The sequence below is a fragment of the Pantherophis guttatus genome, chromosome 6 (assembly GCF_059756535.1).
Source record: "Pantherophis guttatus breed Tessera chromosome 6, ASM5975653v1, whole genome shotgun sequence".
NCBI lineage: Eukaryota > Metazoa > Chordata > Lepidosauria > Squamata > Colubridae > Pantherophis > Pantherophis guttatus.
The window spans coordinates 66,502,995-66,525,429 of NC_142068.1; the positions used below are offsets into that span (position 1 = coordinate 66,502,995).

A 22,435-nucleotide genomic window follows, 5' to 3' on the forward strand; every position below is an offset into this window, starting at 1 on the left:
CTAAAGTGGAAAGTGTGTTTGCCCTTAAAGAATAGTATTAATTCAGGAATAAACATACCTCAACAACACTTTTAGCATAAGTTTCAATTTTAGGCCCAAGTGCTTGTACTTCGCAATCACATTCCAAGCAATCTAATTCAATTTCTCTTCCTGGATCCTATTAATATAAGCATAATTAAAGAACACAAATAAGCAGGAACAATCTTTCTTGCTTTCAATTATTTCATTAAAATATTCAGATTTTCCCTTTGTAGATATTGTATAGGCCTAATTAACATATAACATTGAGCTGTAATGTGCTTTGGTTGTGGTTTTGGAGTTCGGTTTCTTGTTTTGGTTGGGGTTTTTATTTTTTTATTTTTTGGTATACCATGATATGTGAAATATTTATGTATTTATTTATTTGACTTATATGACTGCCCATCTGGTAAAACACAACGCTGGATGGCTCACAACAATAATAAAATCAAAACCAAGAAAAACCAAGAAATCTCTGGATTGATTCATCAATCTATACCGTGATAGGTTTTTTTTTTCAACAAAGTATAATTACAATGTATCGACTTAGGGTTATCTATGATGAGATATTCATAGGTCATCATCATCATACGAATTCTAGAAAATTACCTTTCTAGAAATTCCATGTAAGCCTATTAGAAGTTAATATCATTAGGCTTCTTCCAGCCAGCCATTCTTTCTCTGCCCTAGGAAAAAGCAAGGGCAAGCCACTTCTGAAAATGTTGCCCCTCAAAATGAATGTACTTATCCAGGGAAAACCTTCCAAATATTTCATTATTTGAAAATGTATCACTTTATTTATAATGTGACTATTACGAATATAATATTGGAGTGGTTCCAAAGCACCGGCACAAACCTAACAACATTTTATTAGAGAATTCATATCCTTCAAAAGAGGACTGCACAGATGGTCTTATGAGGTCCCTTTTAAGCACTTGGGGAAAAATGGCAGCTTTAATTATTTTAAGGTTTATCAACAATATTCACTTGCAATTCACAGGAACATTCCAAACCACTCTTTAAAAAGATTTGCATATCCCAATAAAATTTAAAAAATCTTATTCATCCAACTGAAAGTAACACACACAGCCAGACAAGCTGTAATATAACTTCCTATTATTATGGACATATATAATGTGATTTCTTTGTGTTTTCAATAATACATTCCTCTACATTCTATTTCTAATTATTGTTTTAAGAGAACAACTGTGCTTCAAGGGAACAATGTTTCTCCTGGTCTTTGATCATTGTTATCTTTTAACAAAGTAATTTTGGAAAGTTTTTTTGAATTTGCTTATTTTGTTTATATGGCATCTTTCTGTCAAAAATACATTTATATACAAAATACAAAAAAACCCAACAACAACAACAACCAAAAACCCAGCAATCTTTTGTGATGATGCTTTATGGCAATATAATTCAAGGTAGGGTTTCTTAACACTCACATGAATTTTATAAATCTTCAACTCTTTTAAACATACCACTGCAATATTTATACAATTTAATCTCAAGGAAAGTCGTGCCAGTTCCAGCAGCAAAGAAATTCTGCAAAAGTAAAAAACCAAACCAAATCAGAATCAAAATAAGACTAGCAAGTAACAGCGACTTTTATATAGTAAAGACTAATAATTACCTTGATCACTAAGAAATGATTTCAACTGAGTTATGAACAGAAAAAATAGGAGAATGGCTGCAAATTTAGTATCCCAATTGGTTTATTGTAAGATAGAAGTACAGGGGACAGTAATATAAATTAAATCTGATAGATTTTTAAAAAAAAAAAATCAGTTAGAAAGTTGGAACAATCATCTATCTACCCGTCTAGTTCTCTTGCTAAATAGCATGCCAAGCTGTCACAGCAACTAAGACAAGTGTCACAAAACTGAGAGAAAGGGGAAGAAAGGAATCCTATCTTCTTCTTCTCCCAATATTTTAGTTTTAAATAAATACCGGTAGTTCCGTGTTTCACGCTGGCAACTATCATCTTGTTATAAGTAACTCCCTGCACAGAGAGAAGGATTAGCTGCCCTGATATGGGACATCACGGCGGGTGGAGGGGTGGGCGGGCGGAATAAAGCCTTGTTCTTCCATCAGGCTTTCCCTAATATTTATGGCATGAAACAGCAATTGTATTTGTGAGTATTTTTCTCTATGGTGCTCATTATTTGAAAGAGGCAAATCTCATTCAATCATGAACGTACCGTATTTCAGAATGTTTGGAAGACTGGGTTAGGAAAGGAAGTAAATCAAAACCACAACAAGGAGTCGATTTATGCGATAAATATACAGAGAATTATCATTTATTCTGTGGGGAAGTCATTTGGTATCAGGGAGATAAATAGTTCACACTGAGAACAGAAGGCATTAAATTTACTTGGGTTCCCATATTTGTTAGGCAGGGAAGAGACTATTCAACACAGGATGGTCCTTCTGTGCAGCTGAACCAACAGTGGTGGCCAGGTCAGTCTGAGTCCTACTCGGAGAGGCTTTCCTGTAATAATTGATTCTGTCCCATGTGCTGGGCTACTTTGTCCATCATCTAAGGTTGCTCGTGCATCTGGGTAGCCACTTAGTTTTGATATTGGATTGAAGCACTGGACAGTAATTTTGACAATCAGTGACAGACGTCCAGTAGGCACTGAGTGAATCCTTACTGTTTCTCACCCTCAGCAACTTTAAGACATGACGTGTGTGCTTTTTCAAGAGGCAACTGGATTTTCTGGTTTTGCTTTGAAGACATTTCACTTCTCATCCAAGAAGCTTTTTCAGCTCTGACTGGATGGTGGCAATGGAAGGGTTTATACTCCTTGCAGACAGCTGGTCATTTGCATTCTTTTAGGGAGTTGTTAAGGCCACCTGGAGGTTTATCTGTGTCTTCAGGGTCACCTGAGTGGTGCAAATGGCTGTGGAGCCTTTTTGGAACTGCTGAAAGGACTGTGTTATAGACTGGAGATAGATGATGTCATATCCCTCCCCCTCTGTTGAGAAAGGGCTGTTCAATTTTGACAAAGATGTCCTCTTTGGCCCTTCTTTCAAACCAGCGGTTTTCTCTGTCCAAAATGTGGCCTTTGCTGTCTTCAAAAGAGTGGCCTTTGTCTTTTAAATGCAGATGGACTGCTGAATCTAGTCCTGATGAGTTTGTTCTCCTATGTTGTGCCATGAATTTATGAAGTGGTTGTTTTGTTCCCTAATGTACAGAAGAAGTTTCTTGGATGAGAACCTAAACGTCTTCAAAAAACCCCCAGAAAGTCCAGTTGCTTCTTGAAAAAGCATCTTTGGGTCAACCATGACCTGGATGACTGAGAATTTCCATAGACATTTAAGACATGTGGAATTCAACTCCCAGAATTCTCCAGCCAGATGGGATTGGTGTGTGTATGTGTATGTGTGTTGAAGTTCACACATTTTAAAGTTGCTGAGGGTGAAAAACACTGACCTAGGTAATTACTCTTTTCCTGCAGTAGCTGAAGCAGGAACAGGCAATTAAATTGTCAGGCTCTTTTTATCAAGACTCGATAATAAAGACCTTTTGACTTTACATGCTTAAACTCATTTCCTGGGCTACAATCTTGACAGAAATCTCACAGACGTCTAGATAAGAGTCTCTATGGCAGAGATAAATGAGTCCTAATCAAACAGCTAATAGTCCACTGCCAGTGCTATAGGTGAAAGAATTTTACACCCACAGTTATTCAAATTGTAGTTCCCCCCACTTTCTCATGAACGAATGGATCTTTTGCACAGTTCTTGGTGTCCTTGAATTTGAAGGGTTATTTATCTATTTTTTAAAAATGCATGGCTGCCCATCTTAAACAACACTGGGTGGTTCACAGTAAAACCAGGAAGTATAAAACAATCATAAAACAGTAAAACAAACAAAAACAAAAATTCTGCACTGGGAAGCAGAAACACTCAACCATACAACAAAGCATAAATCTTGAATTCAAAAAAATATATAAAACAGTTCCATGAACACCCATTCACCTCAAATAAACCCTTTAGAACACCAAAAACACATACCAAAAATGTACACATCCAAAACAATGTAAGCAATATATACTATAAACCTGCAAATACACATTTTACATTTAAATAGGCAAACAACAGAAGTCACCACTATACTACAGATTCTCAAGAAGAAAAATAAAACAATTACTGTATTTTTTGGAGTATAAGATGCACCTTCCCCCCCAAAGGGGGTGAAAATACCGAATGTAGCCCCGCCTACCCACTGGCCCCCACTTTTTGGCCTCTGCTTCCCAGCAGTTGCCTCCTTGCAGCAAACAGCAACAAAAAACAGCTCCTTTCAGCTTCAGCACAGCCTAATTAGCACAAGTTGATTGGATCGGCCTCCCGACTCTCAGCTGATTTGCTCTCAGCTGTTTTGCGCAGGGCTCTGCTGCTTGCTGCAAGGAGATAAATTACTGCAGATTTTTTTTCCCCTTGTGCTACTCAAGCTATGCTGAAAACGAAAATGAAAGTAAAGCAGACTGTTTGCTGTTTGCTGCAATGAGGCAAAATTGCTCAGAGGCAGAGGTAGATTTCTTTTTCTTCTTTTCCTCACCAAAAAAGATAGGTGCGTTTTATAGTCCGGTGCGTCTTATACTCCGAAAAATATGGTACATCAACAAAATATTTCTACAAAAATCTGTCTCTCTCTCTCTCTCTCTCTCTCTCTCTGTGTGTGTGTGTGTGTGTGTGTGTGTAAATATGTATATACACACACACATACACATGAACTATCCTAAAAAGGCAGGTGGATGGGCCTATCACGTGCACAATGGCCAAATTGATCAAAGATGCATAAAGGCAAATATCTCTTCAATGGTAGTTTTTACACTCTGATGATTTGGCCAAATAACTCATTATTCACCAAACATTAAAATAAATACTGCTTTAAGATTATATCTGAACAAAGTAAATGTATCAATTTTATATTTTAGATCTGGATACAATGTAAATAATAAATACTTTTTATTTTTTTTAAAGTTTCCAGAATGTTGTTAAATAAATATAAAACTCACCTTTCATTACGGTTTACTTGCTTTTTAGATCCTTTCAAAAGTTCAAATACGTTATTCAAATCTGTAGGAGCATCTTCTAAAATCTGATTTTTATCTAATTGCCTGAAAATATTTTATTAGTAGATGATTAATATTTTCAAATTTTCTATCTATCTCTATGCTTCTATCTCTACGCATCAATCTCTATCCATCCATCCATCCATCCATCCATCCATCCATCCATCCATCCATCCATCCATCTTAGGGACTTCTATGCCTAAATGAAATTCATCTTGTCAAATAATCAGGAGCGGATCTCCATAAATTCTTGCTCCCACAGGAAATGAGAGGGGTTTGGGTCGGAAGATAGGCCTCCTAAGTAACAGTCCCAAGACTGAAATATGCATATCACTCTGAAGATATATAATGACTTTGATTCTTAGTAAGGAAAGAAGATGACCATTTTATTCTTATTTTTTTATTATTGAATTATGAATGAGTTATGTATATATGGAGTTTGCGTATATTGAGATATGTCTGTACATTGCTCAGTCATTAGAGGATGGATTTTTTAAATAAAACATTAACAATTCAGTTTAGGATATATGAGGGGTAAAAAATAGGAGGAAAAAATGCTGCCTTGAGAACTTAAAACAGGATGTAATTCTAACAGAATAAATTCAATTTATGCATTTTCTTTTACTTATGATTTCCAAGATACCAGTCTACCTTTAGATATATAAATACCAAAGAATTACATGAGTAAAAGCTGGTACTTACCCTTTGATTGTTTGAATTTTATATATGATATTCAAACTAAGACAGCTTTCAAGTTTATCTTCTATATCTGAAGCATCCACTAGCTTGTTACGCACCTATAAACAGTTACAATAACTATGTCATCACAGTTTATAGAAAACAGGAAAACAATAAGAATTTCCGACATTGAAATTTAAATGTGATTCCCTGGTATTTTCATTATAAGCTCTATATCTCAATTTTTAAAACCAGATTTGAATGTTCATTATAGATTCTTAAAGTAGAAAACAATTATATTTCAATCTAAACACAAAAAATCTTCTACAGGTAAAATGGTTTCTTGAGTGAAACTATGTAGATCACCAAACAATATAAACATGTACCATCAAACTATCTGTAACACATTCTTTTCTTTTTCTTTTTTATCCATTTTTATTTTATTCAAAAACAGTTAAAATACAAAACACCAAAAGCTCCTCCTCAAGATGGCTGCTGAACAATAGGAACTTTTCATTTTTCTTGCCAACAATATGCCAATTTTACTGCCCAAGCTGATTCTTTGGCAGTGCTGCTCCCTGGATATGAATAGGAGCACTTAGGAATGACCCAAGGCGGCTTTTGGACAGCTGTGGACCCACCTACGAAGTGGAATCTTGAAGATTCCAGTTCTCTTTGGGAGCGACCGGAAAGCCACTGGGCATTTATCTTTCTCTTGACAGCTTGTTTTCTCAAGCGTGCATGGATTTTAACTTCACCTTTTGAATCTTTTGTTACACTTTGCTTTTTATATTTAAAAGTTGACCAGTTGGCTGAATGCTAATTTATTTTAACCCCCTGCTGGACTCTGTTTTTTCTTTTTCCTTTTGATTTATGTTGTTATTTTGAATAATTTTTAACTTCTCTGTAAGGAACAAGATATGTCCTTGGATAGTGAAAGTGCTTTTACTTGATTTACATTTTATTGAACTACAAGGATTTTGTATTTTATCAATTGGCAAAAATTTTGTAGTTTAACTTTCTTAATCTTTCTTTTAATCTTGGATCGAAATGTACAGAAAATATCTTCCCTGCTTTTTGTCTTTTTACATCGGGAAAGGAGGCTGATACTCAAAAAATGACTGTTTGATGACATGCAAGCTGAAAGCTTTTTTTTAAAAAAAAGTTTGATGAAATTATAAAGGCTGTGGAAAACATTCAGAGGCAAGTGATTGTAAATAAATTAAACTCACAAAACGAATGTGATTTCAAAGCAGTAGATTCCTGGGAAATATGGACCCAGACTTAGAAATAACAGCACCGGCTCTGTATACTACTCTGAATTTCAAGCCTGCACGCTTATACAACAGCAGAAAACTATCTCAGTGGATAAGTGATAAATTGGTCATTTCTAAGTGGATTGAAGAAGATTGGGGAATGGATTTATCACATTTAACTGGGGAACAATCATATAGACTTTTTGGGGGAAGATTGGCTTTGTAGATAGGACTTATTGTATTTAATCAGGCAACAATTGATAACAGATTGTATTAAGTAATAAATGTGGATATTTAATCCAGGACCAATCAGTGTTAATTCATGGGATGATGTGGGATAATTAAGAAGCAGTGGTAAATTTTCTACAAGTTGATTACAATAACAATGTATTAAAAGAGGGTTTTGGAATTTTAATCCTATTTTTTATTATTATTGTTCTTCCTGTTAACTACTTTGTTATAAATGTAGTATATAGATGACAGGTTAACAACTTGCAAATAGAATTAGTAGTTTAGTAGTTTAAAATTCTTTGGGCCGGTTTCACAAGGGGTGGGAAATTAATATTGTGGTAACATATTAATCAGCATTCAACCGGAGGGATAATATGAATATATGTATTAGTCTTTTTTAATGCACCTTTTTCTTTTTAAGGTCCTATTTGTTTTGTTTTTTTCTTTGTTTATTTGTTCCTCCCACCCAAAACATTTGGTATAACCAGTAGTGGGTTCCTCTTACCTTCACTACCGGTTTGGATGCGCAGTGTCCGTGATGATGTCTGGGCAGGTGGGCGGAGCCTCCTGCCGCCGCCACTACTGGTTCGCCTGAATTGGGGCGAACCGGTAGTAACCCACCACTGGGTAGAACACATTCTTTTCCATAATGAATCATCAATTTACTACCCATATTTTTTCCCATAAAATGTAGCATTATGCAAGGATGTAATTAGAATCTTAACCACTTTCAATTTCACTTTACCACAAAATGATTATGCAGTTTAGTGCAGGACAGGACCAAATTAACAGAATAACAGAGTTGGAAGGGACCTTGGAGATCTTCTAGTCCAACCTCCTGCTCAAACAGGAAACCGTATACTATTCAGAATTCACAATGGAATTCTGAAATACTATAAGTTCTATAACTCTATACCACTTATAGGTAACTGGATAACCTTAGGCTCCTCTTGCTCTTCATAGTGCTCAGGTTTTATATTTAGCATTATCTTCCATTGCTGAGGATGGAGTGGAACATGGCTTTGATGCTCCCAGTCAAACATTTAAATATCAGCCTATAGAATAACTGTGGGAAAAAAATGGAGCTTCTCCTTGAGCTCCTGAAGGAAAGACAGGCTATAAATCTAACAGTTTATCTTTTTCTTCTTATATTTTTATTTCATTTTTTGTTTCCTACTTCAATATATCCTTCTCATTTTTTTATTACATATAATAAACTACCCATTAGAAGTATATAAAGCAAGAGGCATTCATTACTCATTCAAGTGAAGCACCACTTTTCATACCTGCAACTTTTCTAGCATTCTGTTAGTAACAAGGGGAAAATTTAAGTTGTTTGTTACATTTTCAAAAATTACCATTATTGAAAATAAATCTTTATATCTACTTGGAGCATTTTCTTCAATGAATGTGGCTGCAGTGGATGAAAAGGTTGTGGCTTCTTCCACTCTGGAAGCATCCAGGAAACACTCAAGCAATTCTCTGCGATGAGAAAATGATTATATTAAATATCCTTTTGAAAAATATTGGTAAACAAACAACTTTTATGTGATTTATTAATTTTTTTTTACAAAAGCCCTTTGACAACATGAACATTTTTTACTTTATAACCTTGATATAGTGAAAATGAAGATACTATTTTGAAATTATTGTAACTAATACTTCAGTTTCTGTACAAATAAAAATATTACCAAATAATCATATGTCTTATTTGAAAGTTATTTAAAGCCCATTATTTTACAAAAAGCATATGTGAAACTCATGCATGATTTTCTGCCTTATCTACTGGATGCAGAGTCTTTAGCTTTTATTCCAGACTTTTTAAAATGCAACATTCAAGTAAAATATTTTATTTGTTTCCATTTCTATACCGCCCTTCTCCAATAGGACTCAGGGCGGTGAACAGCCAAAGTAAAAAACAGAACATACAAAATTTAAAAGCAGTTTAAAATAATTAAATATTTTGGCCGTAAATTAAAACAACCCAATTTAAAATCAATTTAAAATTTAACTCAAGCCAGCCCAGCTAGTTGAAATAAATAGGTTTTCAGGGCCCGACGAAAAATCCGGAGGTCTGTTATTGTACGTATCTCTGGGGGGAGGTTGTTCCAGACGGTGGGCGCCGCCACAGAGAAGGCTCTCCCCTGGGGGTTGCCAGCCGACATTGTCTGGCGGACGGCACCCTGAGAAGGCCCACTCTGTGCGAGCGTACTGGCCGGTGGGAGGCTATTGGTGGCAGAAGGCGGTCTCGTAGATACCCCGGCCCTAAGCCATGGAGCGCTTTAAAGGTGGTCACCAACACCTTGAAGCACACCCGGAAGACCACCGGGAGCCAGTGCAGCTCGCACAGGAGAGGTGTCACATGGGAGCGCCTCATCGCCCCCATAATCCCCCGCGCGACCGCATTCTGGATCAGCTGGAGCCTCCGGGTGTACCCCAGGGGGAGCCCCATGTAGAGAGCGTTGCAGTAGTCCAGGTGGGAAGTGAGGAGTGCCTGAGTGACTGTGCGTAGGGAGTCCCGATCTAGAAAGGGGCGTAACTGGCGTATCAGGCGAACCTGATAAAAAGCCCCCCTGGCCACGGCCGTCAAATGATCTTCTAAAGACAGCCGTGCGTCCAGGAGGACGCCCAAGTTACGAGCCCTCTCCGTGGGGGCGAGTGATTCGCCCCCAATAGCCAGCGATGGCGTCAGCTGGCTATATCGGGACACCGGAAGCCACAGCCACTCGGTCTTGGAGGGGTTGAGTCGGAGCCTGTTTCTCCCCATCCAGGCCCGCACGGCCTCCAGGCACTGGGACATCACTTCAAGGGCATCGTTGGGGTGGCCTGGGGTGGAGATGTACAGCTGGGTGTCATCAGTGTACTGATGGAACTCCACCCTGAAGCCACGGATGATCTCACCCAGCGGCTTTACATAAATGTTGAACAGAAGGGATGAGAGGACCGACCCTTGTGGCACCCCACAAGCAAGGTGCCTCGGGGTCGACCGCTGCCCCCGTCAACACAGATTGCGGTCGTAAGTCCATCATGGTCATATGAATTCTCACATAACAACTGTATTTGCTTAGCTATGGAGTTGCCAGTTCCAATTGTGGTCATTAAGTAAGGACTACCAGTATTTAGGAAGTAATTTGATGAAGTGGAGTAGTATGTATTTGAGATGCCAAGATCCTCAAAACAGATGCACAGTATATAGCAGTGATGGCTAACCTTTTCCGGACTGAGTGCCCAAAGCGCAAGCATGCCCGAACCCCCAAAATGCAATGTGTGCATGGCCCCCGTGCATGCCCCCCGCCCCCTGCGTGTGCTCCCTGCCCCCCTCTGCGTGCACACCCCTGCACGCTCCCCACGCATGTGCATGTGGCCCACGCATGCATCCCGCCAGCCCTCCCATGTGTCATATTGATTTTACTGACATGGAATGATTCTTTCCCCAAATAGGAACTCATCTTACATCATAAGTTCTGCTGTCCAATCTTTGTCTTCCTCGTCTGGATGACTCAATGCAGACACAATCTGAGAGAGACTTGGTATAAGAAAGTTGCGGGACCCAGGCTTTAAAAATGGTCTTATATTTTTCCAATAAATAACTGATGCATTATATATCAAAAAATAGTATCTGGAATAAAAAAGATATTATTCATTATTCCCTAAGACTAGTTGGCCCCAAATGATAAGAAATGGATCTAGGATATTCCCAGCCAGTCAGTCAAACATACATTTTCTGATGCTTTGTTTAAACTAAATTGTATATCAGTGATTGCATGGCCTCTGTAGATGCCATACTTTAAATAAATAAATAAAGCCTAGTTATCTAATATAAGCAGTAACGTATCATGGGAATGTGATTAAAAATCAGGCATTCATCTTGCCTAGGTATTCTAAACTATTCTAGTCATTGCTCCATGCCTTAGGATATAAAATAGATAACCGCATTAAGGCAAAGCACAATTAAGTGACTAGTAGCTATTTAAACCCCCCTCTCTCTTACCGATGATGCTACTTAGGGAGGTAATGAAACATCTGCAACAAAACAACCATACTCAGAGACCGCCAAGAAGCCAACAAAAGGACAATACTTTTCATGCTATGAAGGAAGTCTTTTTTATTTAGCCAAGCACAATTGTTTTCAGCACATTATCGAATGAAGTGAGGGAGATGATCTTTAAAAAGAAGGGAATGAAAAAGATCTTACCTTATATCACTTAATGCAAAATCAATTGTTTTCAGCAAGTTTATATTGAATTTTTCAAATTGTTCCTAAAAGGAAAAGTATTTCACTTTGAAATAAAATAAAACCTCTATGATATATCGCTCTTCTAGTACCAACAAACCCAACTATTATTAATTCAAAATTCACAACTTCTACTTATTCCAAATATATGTATAATTCCTTTTCTGTTTATAATATGATGTATATGTGTATAATATGAGTTGGTAGGTAATAAACTATTTAATTAATTAAATGGGGGTCACGTATAGATTACAGCAGAATGTCCATTACATCTGAATACAATCTTTGGATGTCTCTCTTACTTTATATGTGTGTAAATAGTAAGTACAATTTTATACATGTGCCTGACAATGCGCAAAGCATCCGAAGTCTGCTAAGAGTTTATAATGAATGCTATTTAACAGACTTAAACTACCACAATCCCATTCAGAGTAGGGATTTGTGAAGTATTTGTAAGAGATACTTCGCAAAGTATGACAATCCAAGCACTAAAGCGAGTTTGTTCTTCCAGACTTTTGTGGCTCCTCCAAAGGCTGTCCACTGACATCTGTTATCCATTCACACACATTTTGCTTTATGGCTTTGAGGTCACCCCTAACACACTTTAAAAAGGGTTCTTTTCAAATGCTTTGCATAGCCCAAATTTTCAATAATCTAATAATGCAGAACCATGGGCATAATGATCTCGAAAGAAGAGATTTTATATCAGGGCTGTCAAATTCGCGGCCTATGAGCCAGATGCATCACATGCTGGCCACGCCCACACCTGGTTTAGGAAAGGGGGGGAAGTCCCAATATGTCACGTGATGCTGCCGTGACGATGTGAGTCTGACAGCCCTGCTCTAGATTAACAATATCAAGATCAGTCTTATACTCACCAAACTGTCAGTAGATACAGGAGTATATAACTGGCTCTGGCACAAATATGCTCTACCCAAGAATTGGTTAACAGGAGCTTTTCCTTTAAAATACATTTGTAGACAGTCATGGCTTATTTCAGGAAGACCCATCTAAAAGTAAACATATTTCATTTTTTTAAAAGAAGATCTACACAATATTAAAAAATGGCACACTATCCCCAGGAAAATGAATGCACTGTTACCTGATATGCTTGTTCTGCACATAAGACATATAAGTCAAAAGAGAAACTCTCCAAGGAATCAAGGGCAGATTTTCCGTCATGTGCTGATTTGATCAACTGGTAAGTACTTTTCAAAGCATCAACATCTTTAAAAAAAATTAAATTAGATGAAAAGTAGTTTTTTAGCATTTAGTTATATTGATAATGAAAATAATTTTGAGTAAGGGTAATTAGAAGTTTGAGGAATAAGCCTGAGAGATAGTTGTGCTTCGCCTTGATGTCATGCTTTTAGCCACAGAAGCCACATTATGGTTTTTATAAAAAAAACAACAGTGATGAGGTTTTTCTTCATCAATCTTCATTTCAAAGATTTCTTCTAGCAGCCTTCTAGGTAAGCCAGAGGCTACCCAAACGCCACACAAAACACAGTAACAAGAACATTTGGTCTTTAGCTGTTGCCAAGCAACTTTGAAGGGATACTTACTCGAAGCATCATCAAAGAAAAGTACTCTTTGAAGCTTTTGCATAGCCTTAATCCGTTTACTCAATTCAACTGATTTTCAAGATTTGTACCACACGTTGAAGCATAAACTAAAACTATCAGCTGCTGGACCTACAAACTACACTGAACTAAAATGTGGTTGGCAAGCAACTGATTCAATTGTGTCATGCAAACAAAGACATATAGCATTATGCTATAATGAATTTGTATGACCAATGCATAGACTGAAAATAATTACTGGAAACAAATCTAACCTTTTCTGTCAAGTAGAAAAAGGATTAAATGAGTTTACCAAGAATGTTGACAGTTGGAAACAATGCTTTGCATGCAAGAAAACTAAAAAATAGTTTGTTTATTCATTATGTAAATGGATACTCAGTTGTCTATGACAAGCGATCAGCATCTTAACTTGTCAAATATTATTCTTATCCTCCACCTCCCCATATATCATAAAGCCTTGGTAGTACAGGGGTTTAAGGCACCCTGTTATTAAGCTGGTTATTAAGACCAGCTGCCTGCAATTACTGCAGGGTTCGAATCTCGCCAAGGCTCAAGGTTGACTCAGCCTTCCATCCTTTCTAAGGTAGGTAAATTGAGGACCCAGTTGTGGGGGCAATAAGCTGACTTTGTATAAATATACAAAAGGATGAAGGCTATTGCTGAGCACATTGTAAGCCGCCCTGAGTCTTCGGAGAAGGGCGGCATATAAGTCAAATTTTAAAAAAAAAATTATATGGTGCAAAACACTATTAACTTGGACTGAGCTTATATAAAGAAAGTCCACCTCAGCTAAGAATAAATAAGTACCTGAATCTTACTTCTCTGGATCTTACTTCTCTGTAAACATGCTTTTGATTATAGGAAAACACCCATTTTTAAAAATGTCTGGAATGAAAACTTTAACAGTCTACACAATAAATACTAAAAAGAATTTAAAACCATTTACTTTGTTCTTTCTCAGCATCTGACAGCTGCTGCCTAATCAATATCTCCATGCCTTTTCAGGTATTTTTTCAGACTGTGTTCAGAATCTGCTGGAAGAAAAAACAATCCAGGATGAAAAGCAAAATAATATTTTAGGTTCTTTTATCCGGAAACTTTCAGCCATTTTGCAAGATTATTTAGGATTCAATAGCTGCGCTAATTGTGAACTGGCTGTATTTTTGATATAGTTCCAATACAAAAGAATATTGATGTGTGTAGCTCAGAGTTGAACTGTGGAGTTCTTGGTGCTCTCTGAGCTTCGTTTTTTTCTTGCAGATGTTTCATTACCCCAATTAAATAACATCCTCAGGGCAAGTGAGCGTGTCATTTTCTCCCTGCCTATATAGTCAGTGTTACACATTCACTTGCACTGAAGATGTTACTTAGTTGGGTAATGAAGCGTCTGCAAGAAAATTAAGCTCACAGAGCACCAACAATTCCACAGTTTAACTCTGAGTTATCTCCTTGGTATTTATTTGTTCCTTAATTAGGATATCATCTTCTGCTTAACTGTTTGCCTGATGTTAATATCTAATTACTGGGTACTGACTACTGGTGAGAAGGTGTTCTGGTCTTTTTGTTTCCTCCTTAGCTTTTTTATTATCTGCTTTGAATGCTGTGTAAAATCTGCTTTAGGTCTGGCAATTGTTGGCTGCTAACCATGTTAGCAGGATGAGAAATACGCCATCCAGTGGCAAATCTATAACAAATTTTTGCAACGTATGACTCACACCATCAAGCATTCAGGTTTAGAGCTTATTTGAGGAGAGGGTAGAGGAGGTGGGTGGGGTCTCTCTCTCTCTCCCTCTCTCTCTCTCTGTGTATGTCTCTGTGTGTGCGCATGTGCAACTATCCCCATAGACCAGAGGTCTTCAGACTTGGCAGCTTTAAGACTTGTGGACTTCAACTCCCAGAATTCTCCAGCCAGCTATACTATGCTGGCTGGAGCTATGCAGGCTGGAGAATTCTGGGAGTTGAAGTCCACAAGTCTTAAAGCTGCCCAGCTTGAAGACCTCTGCCATAGACATATAAAGACGTTACCTGCTGGGATTACTCCCAAACGGCGCCGCCTCAGCTCTGCTGCCGCTCCCTCGGCGTCTTCTTCAGTCCTGCCTGCCCCCGACGGCCAGTCCAGCACCGTCTGCACTCCCTCCTGCGCCGCTATTAAGCGGACCTCCCTTTCTCCCTCCCTCCCCTTCGTTTCCGAGGCGCTCCGGGACCGGCTCTCCGCTACGCCGGGAGCAACTTCAAGCGCCGCGCGCCGCCGCGTCCCTCGGTCTCTTAGCAACGCATCGCTTGCTAAGCGATTCATTCGGTCTGCTCACTTCCCTACGGGATCCTTGAGAAGTCAGAATTCCTTCCCAAGCGAACGGTTCCCTCGCCCCCCCCCCGCCCTCCCTGACCTCAGGAACTGCAGAGATTTAGAGATTCTGCTTGTCGCTTTAAGCCGTTGCTTAAAATACCCGGGGAAGCTGAGAGTAAATAGAATTGAGACAAAAAAAAAAAATAGAAGCAATTTTTTGGGGCGGGAGGGGGGATTTGAACTTGTTCCCTAGAATTTTAGTAGCAGTCCGATCTATTCGTGGCACACTGGGGGCCCTGTGAAAACGATTTAAGAAAGTTCTAAGCCAGTATTTCTCAACCTCGACAACTTTAAGTTGTGCGAACTTCAAATCCCAGAATTCCCTAGCCAGCCTGCTTTTGAGGTTCGGAAGCATTGCTGTAGTCCAGGCACGGGTGGAGAACGATGGCCCTTTTATGACTTGTGGACTTCGTCCCAGAATTCCATGGCTGGTTCAGGAATTCTGGGAGTTGAAGTCCACGAGTCGTAATGGGGCCATCGTTCCCCACCACTGCTCTAGTCTAAGGATTCTATTCAGTGTCAATATTCTTCCTGAGAGAATGAGAGACAAATAAGAGATTTGCTAACAATTGTTAAACCATTTTTATATCGTTATTTTGTTAAGGGAAAGAGAATGGTATACAAGAATCTTACTCAATGCAAATGGACAGTATGTAGTCCAATGTTAGTATTACTGGATGGTGTAGTTTCCTACTGAAATATCTCTTACAATCTTTTGCATAAACTTACTTGGTCTAAAATTGAAGCAGATTATTGGCTCAAAGACTCTATTGAGCTCTCCTTCATGGGCAGAGGCATTGGTGCACCGGAGTATTCCTATTGTGTAGTGCAGATTCTCTTTATGCCAGGGTCTTACCAGGTCCACAAAGCAGGCAATCTTGAATTTTGAATTAAATGAGGCTTGTGTTTTATATGCATATTTATAATCCAACAAATATTACAAAAAAATAAAATATGTCTAATGTTCTACTCTCCAAAGAATGAAAATATGGCCAGCTTGACCGTTGGCCATATGGCCCTAATCAAGATTGGATTTTGATTTTAGGTTGTTTGGTATCTGGAACTTTTTGTCTTGGAGAATTGGAGAATGAGAGTAATATGTTGTCTCAAAGATAAAATCATCGCTTTATAACAGAAGCAGATTCCTTTTATGCAAGGACTTTTTAAATAAGAATTAATTCCATTAAAAATGAGAATGATAAATTGATATGTTCATGATTAATAACCATTTACCCACTAGTGACTTACAGTAATACTACTCAGTTATCACTGAAATGGTATGCCTGTCCTCATTATTATTATTTTGGCACAGCAGTAATTAGAGGACCAGGAAAAAAGCCAAATTCATTAGTTGGGAAATGAGCATTAGGATAGCGAAATCCTACATCAAAGATTATCCATTTGGATAACTTTAGTAAGAGAGAGAGAGAAAAAAAGAGAGACTTTAATCTTAAATGTTGTCTGTATCATTCAATCATAGAGCTATTGCTTGATATGTCTTTTTTTTTATGCTGCAGTGGGATGCAGGTTCTTTTACTACAAAAAATAAATCTTAAAGTGAAGCATAGTTGACTAACAAGTATCCTATATAGTAAATACAGTATTTTCAGATTTCAAGAGCTGTTCTTTAACACAATTGACAATGATAATCTGCATTGATATGCATCGTCACCTTCCATCCTTTCTTTATGATAAAATTATTGGAGATGAAAGGCACTGCTACCAGCAACTATGGCTTTGGGCTCTGGTTCCTTGTAATTGCCCCAAACATCAGTTTCTTCTCTATCAGTAGAATCAACTAGTTATGAATGGTTATCCTTTGATATGGAAAGCTTTAATATAGCTGATCTCTTCTCAATATACTTACCCAAGCATGTTTTAGTGAAGGAAAATATTTCACAGATGAGCAGTACCAAATGAAAACTCTGTCAGAGATAAATGGGATATTGTCAAACTCTACTGCCAGTGTTTAATTCCATCATTCAAAAAGAATGCAAACAGAAATGTATGTGTGCAGTATTGCAGAAGCAACTGCCCTCTTCTAAAGTTTAAGAAGGTAATCCCTCATTAGAAACAAAATTCCCCCAAGAATGAGAAGAAATCCTCCGTAAGAATAAAAGAAAAATTCTGCTGCTTCTCCTTAATCACTTATTGCCGCTTATTGCCAGTGGCAGAGCCTAGACATATCCCATTTTCACACACCCCACCAGCCCAAACACTGGCACTAGCCCTGAAAGATCTGAATTCTGAATGGCGTGGAGCTCAGTTCAGTGTCAGCAGTGACAGCAAGTGGAGTGAAAATGGGAAGGTCCCAGCCACTGCCGCCATTCTGCACTCTGCCTGCCTGCTTGCTTGTCCGCCTGGCTCTCCCTCCGGCTGCCCACAGCAAGTTGTCCCTGTGGCGACTTGGCCATGCTGTGTTGTCCTGCGATGACTTGGCGGCTATGAGTTGACAGAGGCAACTTGGCAGTGGCAAGCTGGCCATAGTGAGTTGTCCTAGACCCCCTGGGAGCAACAGCCACTGGCAAGTGAATTGTTTTCTAGCCTTATGCCTTAACCATTAGACCAAGCTGCCTCTCCACTTATGTCAACCCTTCAGTTAGATTTAGTGTACATTAAATAAGATGCAAGCAAATTAATTTCTAGTTTGACCAGTCAATTGGTCCACCAACCCATTTAAAGAAGAAAAGATAGCCGGAGAAGCTGGGATTTCAGTCTTCTTCACAGCTAAAAGAAAATTGAGGAGCAGGAGTACAAACCAAATGGAATAGAAACCAGGAGAACATTTTTCAACCAGAAAGACATCATTTCAGGTTGCTTCCCCCATTTTTACCAAGGCACTGCATGTTGCCTATAGGCAGGACATAGGCAGTGTAAGTGAGAAAACACACTTTCAGAATGGAGCCCTTAAAGATGTCCTCAGCAGCAAGTGGATGGTCAAATAACAGACGGTAGTATGCAAGTGTGTCAGCTGGGAATGATTAGTAAAAGATTTAGAGGTTGATTTGGCAGCTCTTCGTCTGTCATAATAAATGCTTTCAGGCACACTTCTTGAAATCTAGAGAGCTTCTTCTCCGACTTTGTAGATAGCTTTAGCCACCACCAGGCAGCAGAAGATGCAGAAAACAATGCTCATATTACCAACTTTTCAGCAGTAAAGAGTTATATATAAGTAATGAAATAGAACTCTTAAGATATACAGATGTCCTGTAGCTCAGCCTTTATCATTTTCAGTTTGAGGACACAAGTTATGCTGATGTTGTTTCATCAGAAGATGGACGTTGGTAAGAATTAGAATAAGCATCTTGCTAAAATACTTTAGCCATTCTCTTTGAATTTATGACAACAAACATAGATAGAGAAAACTCTCTTGCTGTGCTGTCATTTAAAGTTTGCCTGGATTTTGGTAGCCTATGCATGGTAGTTATTATATTTTGACTCCTGGACTATCTGTGATATTGCTGTCTATGAACAGGGTATTTCTGCTCAAATGAACTGTTCAATTTGCCATGAGGCAGCTTCTTCTCTATTTCATTTATGCTGTAGTTCAATTAGGGACACCCCTGTTAAAGAATAAATAAGCAAGTGGTTTAATTGCTGCTGAATTGACTGTTTACATGGCTGTAATTTACTGCAGGGGAAAATATATTGATCTTTTTGTGAATAACTATAAGTTTGGAAAGAAATATCAAGTGTAATTTATGTTGATTCTGACTGCTGTAAGCATTGTATGCTTAGATGTTTTTAGAGGGAAAAAAGATCATGTAATGTACTGTACATAAATTTATCCAGGTAAGTGTTCGTGATACAAAAATGTTAAATCAATAATATCACTTGAAACAAATTACCCTGCTTTTAGGTAGCTTGCTACGCAGTAACCCAGGAGACAGAGAACATTCTTGGTCTGTTTATTTAAGAGAGATGTTCCTAATCCACTCCAAAAGCTAAATAGTGTTATCATTTAATTTCAATGGGCTTTTCCGAAGTATTCTCTACCCACAAGTAGAAAAAAGACAGTGATGACACTGGCCAGTTTGAATGGGACAACTCGCCACAGCCAACTCACCGCAGCCAACTCACCATGGCCAATTTGCTGCAGAACATCTCACCACGGGACAATTTAATAATTCAATTTAATTATTTAAAATAAATAAAAAATATTTTAATTTTTGTCATTCACATTTCATTCTGTCCCTCCTTTTGCCCCCTTTCTTTAATGATTCTATTCCACCATTTCTTTGATATTAGTATAACTCTTGTCCTGCAGTGAGTTGTCCTGTGGTGAGTTGGCTGTGGTGAAGTTGGCTGAGTTGAGTTGGCCGTGGCAAATTGTTATAGACCCGTGGCCAATTGCTTGGACATTGTTGGCAACTCACCAAGAAGAAAAGCTAGCAGATGGGTACTTCAGCTAACTAATCAAGGTAGGCAACTCAAGTTGTCCTTCTGATAGTTCTTGGTGGATTGAAATCACAGGTATCCACAGCTTCCACAATGATTGAAAAAAATGTCCCTGCACAGTGATCATATGGCTAACTCCAAACTTACACTCTTGTGGTCCAATATTTGACAGTTCTGTCACCAAAACTATGGCTAATGTTGAAATTAATCCAGTATATTGTGTGAGAGTGACCAGTAAGTACAGAAATGCATGCTGTTGCTGGAGATCTATCACCTGTATTGGTGTGATCTTTGAACAGACCTTTGAGACTTGATATCAATTATCTGGAAGAAAAAAAATCTCAGGAAGAAACCCAAAAGAATAAATACAACTTTGTATAGCAAATGAATTATCAGCAATGCTTTTATTTCAGCCCAAGACTTTCTATACTTCTATATTTTATCAAGTAATCTAATTCAATTGTTACATTGAGTGGGGAGAGGCTATTAAGAGTTCTCTGTGTTTGTTTTATGGATAGCAGACATTCTAAACAGCTTTGTTTATACAAAACAATCGTGTTCATTCAGTCAGAATGACAACTGAGTTTTAGCAGACGTTATGGAAACACACACTTGAAAGAATTCACCAGCAGCAGTAAGTGAGAGAGGAGCTTAAAAACTTGATTAAAACAGAGAAGAAAATTGAATTAACTTCATTCTTACAATGTCTGTTTAAACAATGAATGTAAGCAATAGAACATACTGTTGGTAAACAGTAAAGATATATTTGTAAGGACAGCCAGTTTGCTGCACTGGGAGTAGATTGGGTACAATGATTTGCATGCATATCCATGTAGAATCTACAAATATTTCTGCGTTCAAAAATTAACGTTCATATTAAATTACACAAGAGCAACGTCTCGGAAGAAACACTGAACTGAGGCACCCACAATCTTCAGAGAAAATTGGAAGATTGCTGGAAAGTAGAATATGGCTGATTAGCTTGCCAAGAACTTGTCAGTCGAATAAAAACAGTAAAACTTCAGAAATTGCTCTCATCAATTAATTCTATTCAGAGGATAGAATTGGGAGTTAGGTCCACACATTTTGTGCCTTTCTACGTGGGAGAAAAATTAGCTATTTAGTCATACTATTATACTCTAGGGATATGAATTACCCAAGAAAATTGTATTTTATGCTTTAAGGAGCTATATGCATGATATTTTAGAAATATATTTAATCCTCTTCATTTTTTGTTCTATTTCTTGAATGATCAAATGGGAAGCAGAAGAGCAATATATTTTAACAATTAACATTCAAATTATTTATTAAGCTTATTTGTATTGATTATAAATTTGTTGCAAAATAAGAGTTGGTTGGAATTAGGTGGTATCCCAACTGAATAAAAGAAAATATTCAATGTAAATACTTTATTTGACAGAAAAGTAGACTGCACGACTACAGGCCTTTTTATCGCATATGTTACATTGTAATTTGTATTACAGTATGTATTATGCTTTATTTATAATGAAGTTTGGGTTAGGGAGCTATTATAAATATGACTTAACCGATACTTTTGTTCAATAGTTTAGCAATCTATGAACACTCAAAGCAAGGAAAAGGTAGAATCTCTGTTGGAAAGAAAGAACATTTTAAAAACATTATTTCAATCAATTTCAAGATTGATGGATTCCATAGTTTTGCAACTTAACGATAACATCCTAAAACAGTGATGGTGAACCTTTTAGACACTGAGTGCCCAAACTGTGTGTGCGCATGCCCAAACCGAAAGGTGAGAACTTGCGCATATGCGGGCATGCGAGCATCTATGTGCAAACATGCGTAGCAATGACCTGAAGACCAGCTGGCAGGGCATCCCAACACCGGCAGTGCAGCAAGAGGTAAGATTTTTTTTCTTTCGTGAGCTTCTGTTTCTTTGTTTGCAGGGAAACAGAAGCTCACAAAAGAAATGCCATGGAGATCTGACCTGGGGCGACAACACACTAAGCCTCCGAAAAGAGGGATCTGACCAGGGAGAGAGAGTTCACATATGAGCTCCCCAGTCTGCAGCAATTGAGGGGAGGAAGGAGAAAGAGAGAAGAGGGTCCCAGGACTATTTCTTCCCTGCCGTTCCCAAGCAATAGGCCTAGGCTCCTCCTTAGTTACTCAAAGTATCCTTTTTGCCCCTCTTATGGGTGCAACTGGTAATGGAGTCTTCTGAAGGAAGAAAGCAGACCCTAATAGATTTCTGGCCTGAAACTGGGGAGCCAATGAGCAGCAAGTTAATTGATGCAGCTCCTATGACTAAAGAGTTTGACTTAACTGAGGAGGAGGGAGTGTTCTTGATGTATAAGTCTTCTTTTGTGGGAAACTTGTGAGGGCTCCTTTCATGTCCCCAGCAGGAGCTGAAGGGAAAGATGGGAGCTCACCCTGTCCCATGGCACCATTCGGGTCTCGAATGTGATCTTGCTGCTTGTCAACCCAGCGTCCTAACCACGCGAGTCACCGTGCTCCTATGGCTTATAGTTAAGAATATGTTTTGAAAATTGCACTCTTCCATTGGTGAAAAATTCTTTTATGCCAAGGGATATTTTTAAATTGGATCCACCAGAAGAAACAGATGCACCATC

The 22,435-nt window shown here is 38.2% G+C and overlaps 1 protein-coding gene across 2 annotated transcripts in view; it reads right to left on the reverse strand.

Annotated features, from left to right (window-relative positions):
- Nucleotides 1-15,836, reverse strand: part of CFAP46 (cilia and flagella associated protein 46) — a 93,852-nt gene extending 78,016 nt beyond the window's left edge. Inside the window, exons 1-11 of one of the 2 annotated variants that reach the window (XM_034436532.3) lie at nucleotides 15,107-15,836; nucleotides 14,028-14,112; nucleotides 12,601-12,725; nucleotides 12,377-12,508; nucleotides 11,460-11,524; nucleotides 10,719-10,883; nucleotides 8,623-8,746; nucleotides 5,802-5,896; nucleotides 5,043-5,144; nucleotides 1,464-1,563; nucleotides 59-157 (exon numbers count right to left, since the gene is read on the reverse strand). In XM_034436532.3, coding sequence (XP_034292423.2) covers nucleotides 59-157; nucleotides 1,464-1,563; nucleotides 5,043-5,144; nucleotides 5,802-5,896; nucleotides 8,623-8,746; nucleotides 10,719-10,883; nucleotides 11,460-11,524; nucleotides 12,377-12,508; nucleotides 12,601-12,725; nucleotides 14,028-14,076 — 1,056 coding nt within the window. In that variant the 5' untranslated portion in view covers nucleotides 14,077-14,112; nucleotides 15,107-15,836. Of the gene's footprint in view, nucleotides 1-58; nucleotides 158-1,463; nucleotides 1,564-5,042; nucleotides 5,145-5,801; nucleotides 5,897-8,622; nucleotides 8,747-10,718; nucleotides 10,884-11,459; nucleotides 11,525-12,376; nucleotides 12,509-12,600; nucleotides 12,726-13,063; nucleotides 13,234-14,027; nucleotides 14,113-15,106 lie in introns of those variants that run through there. The other variant, XM_034436534.3, reaches the window with a different exon arrangement.
- Nucleotides 15,837-22,435: the final 6,599 nt, after the last annotated feature.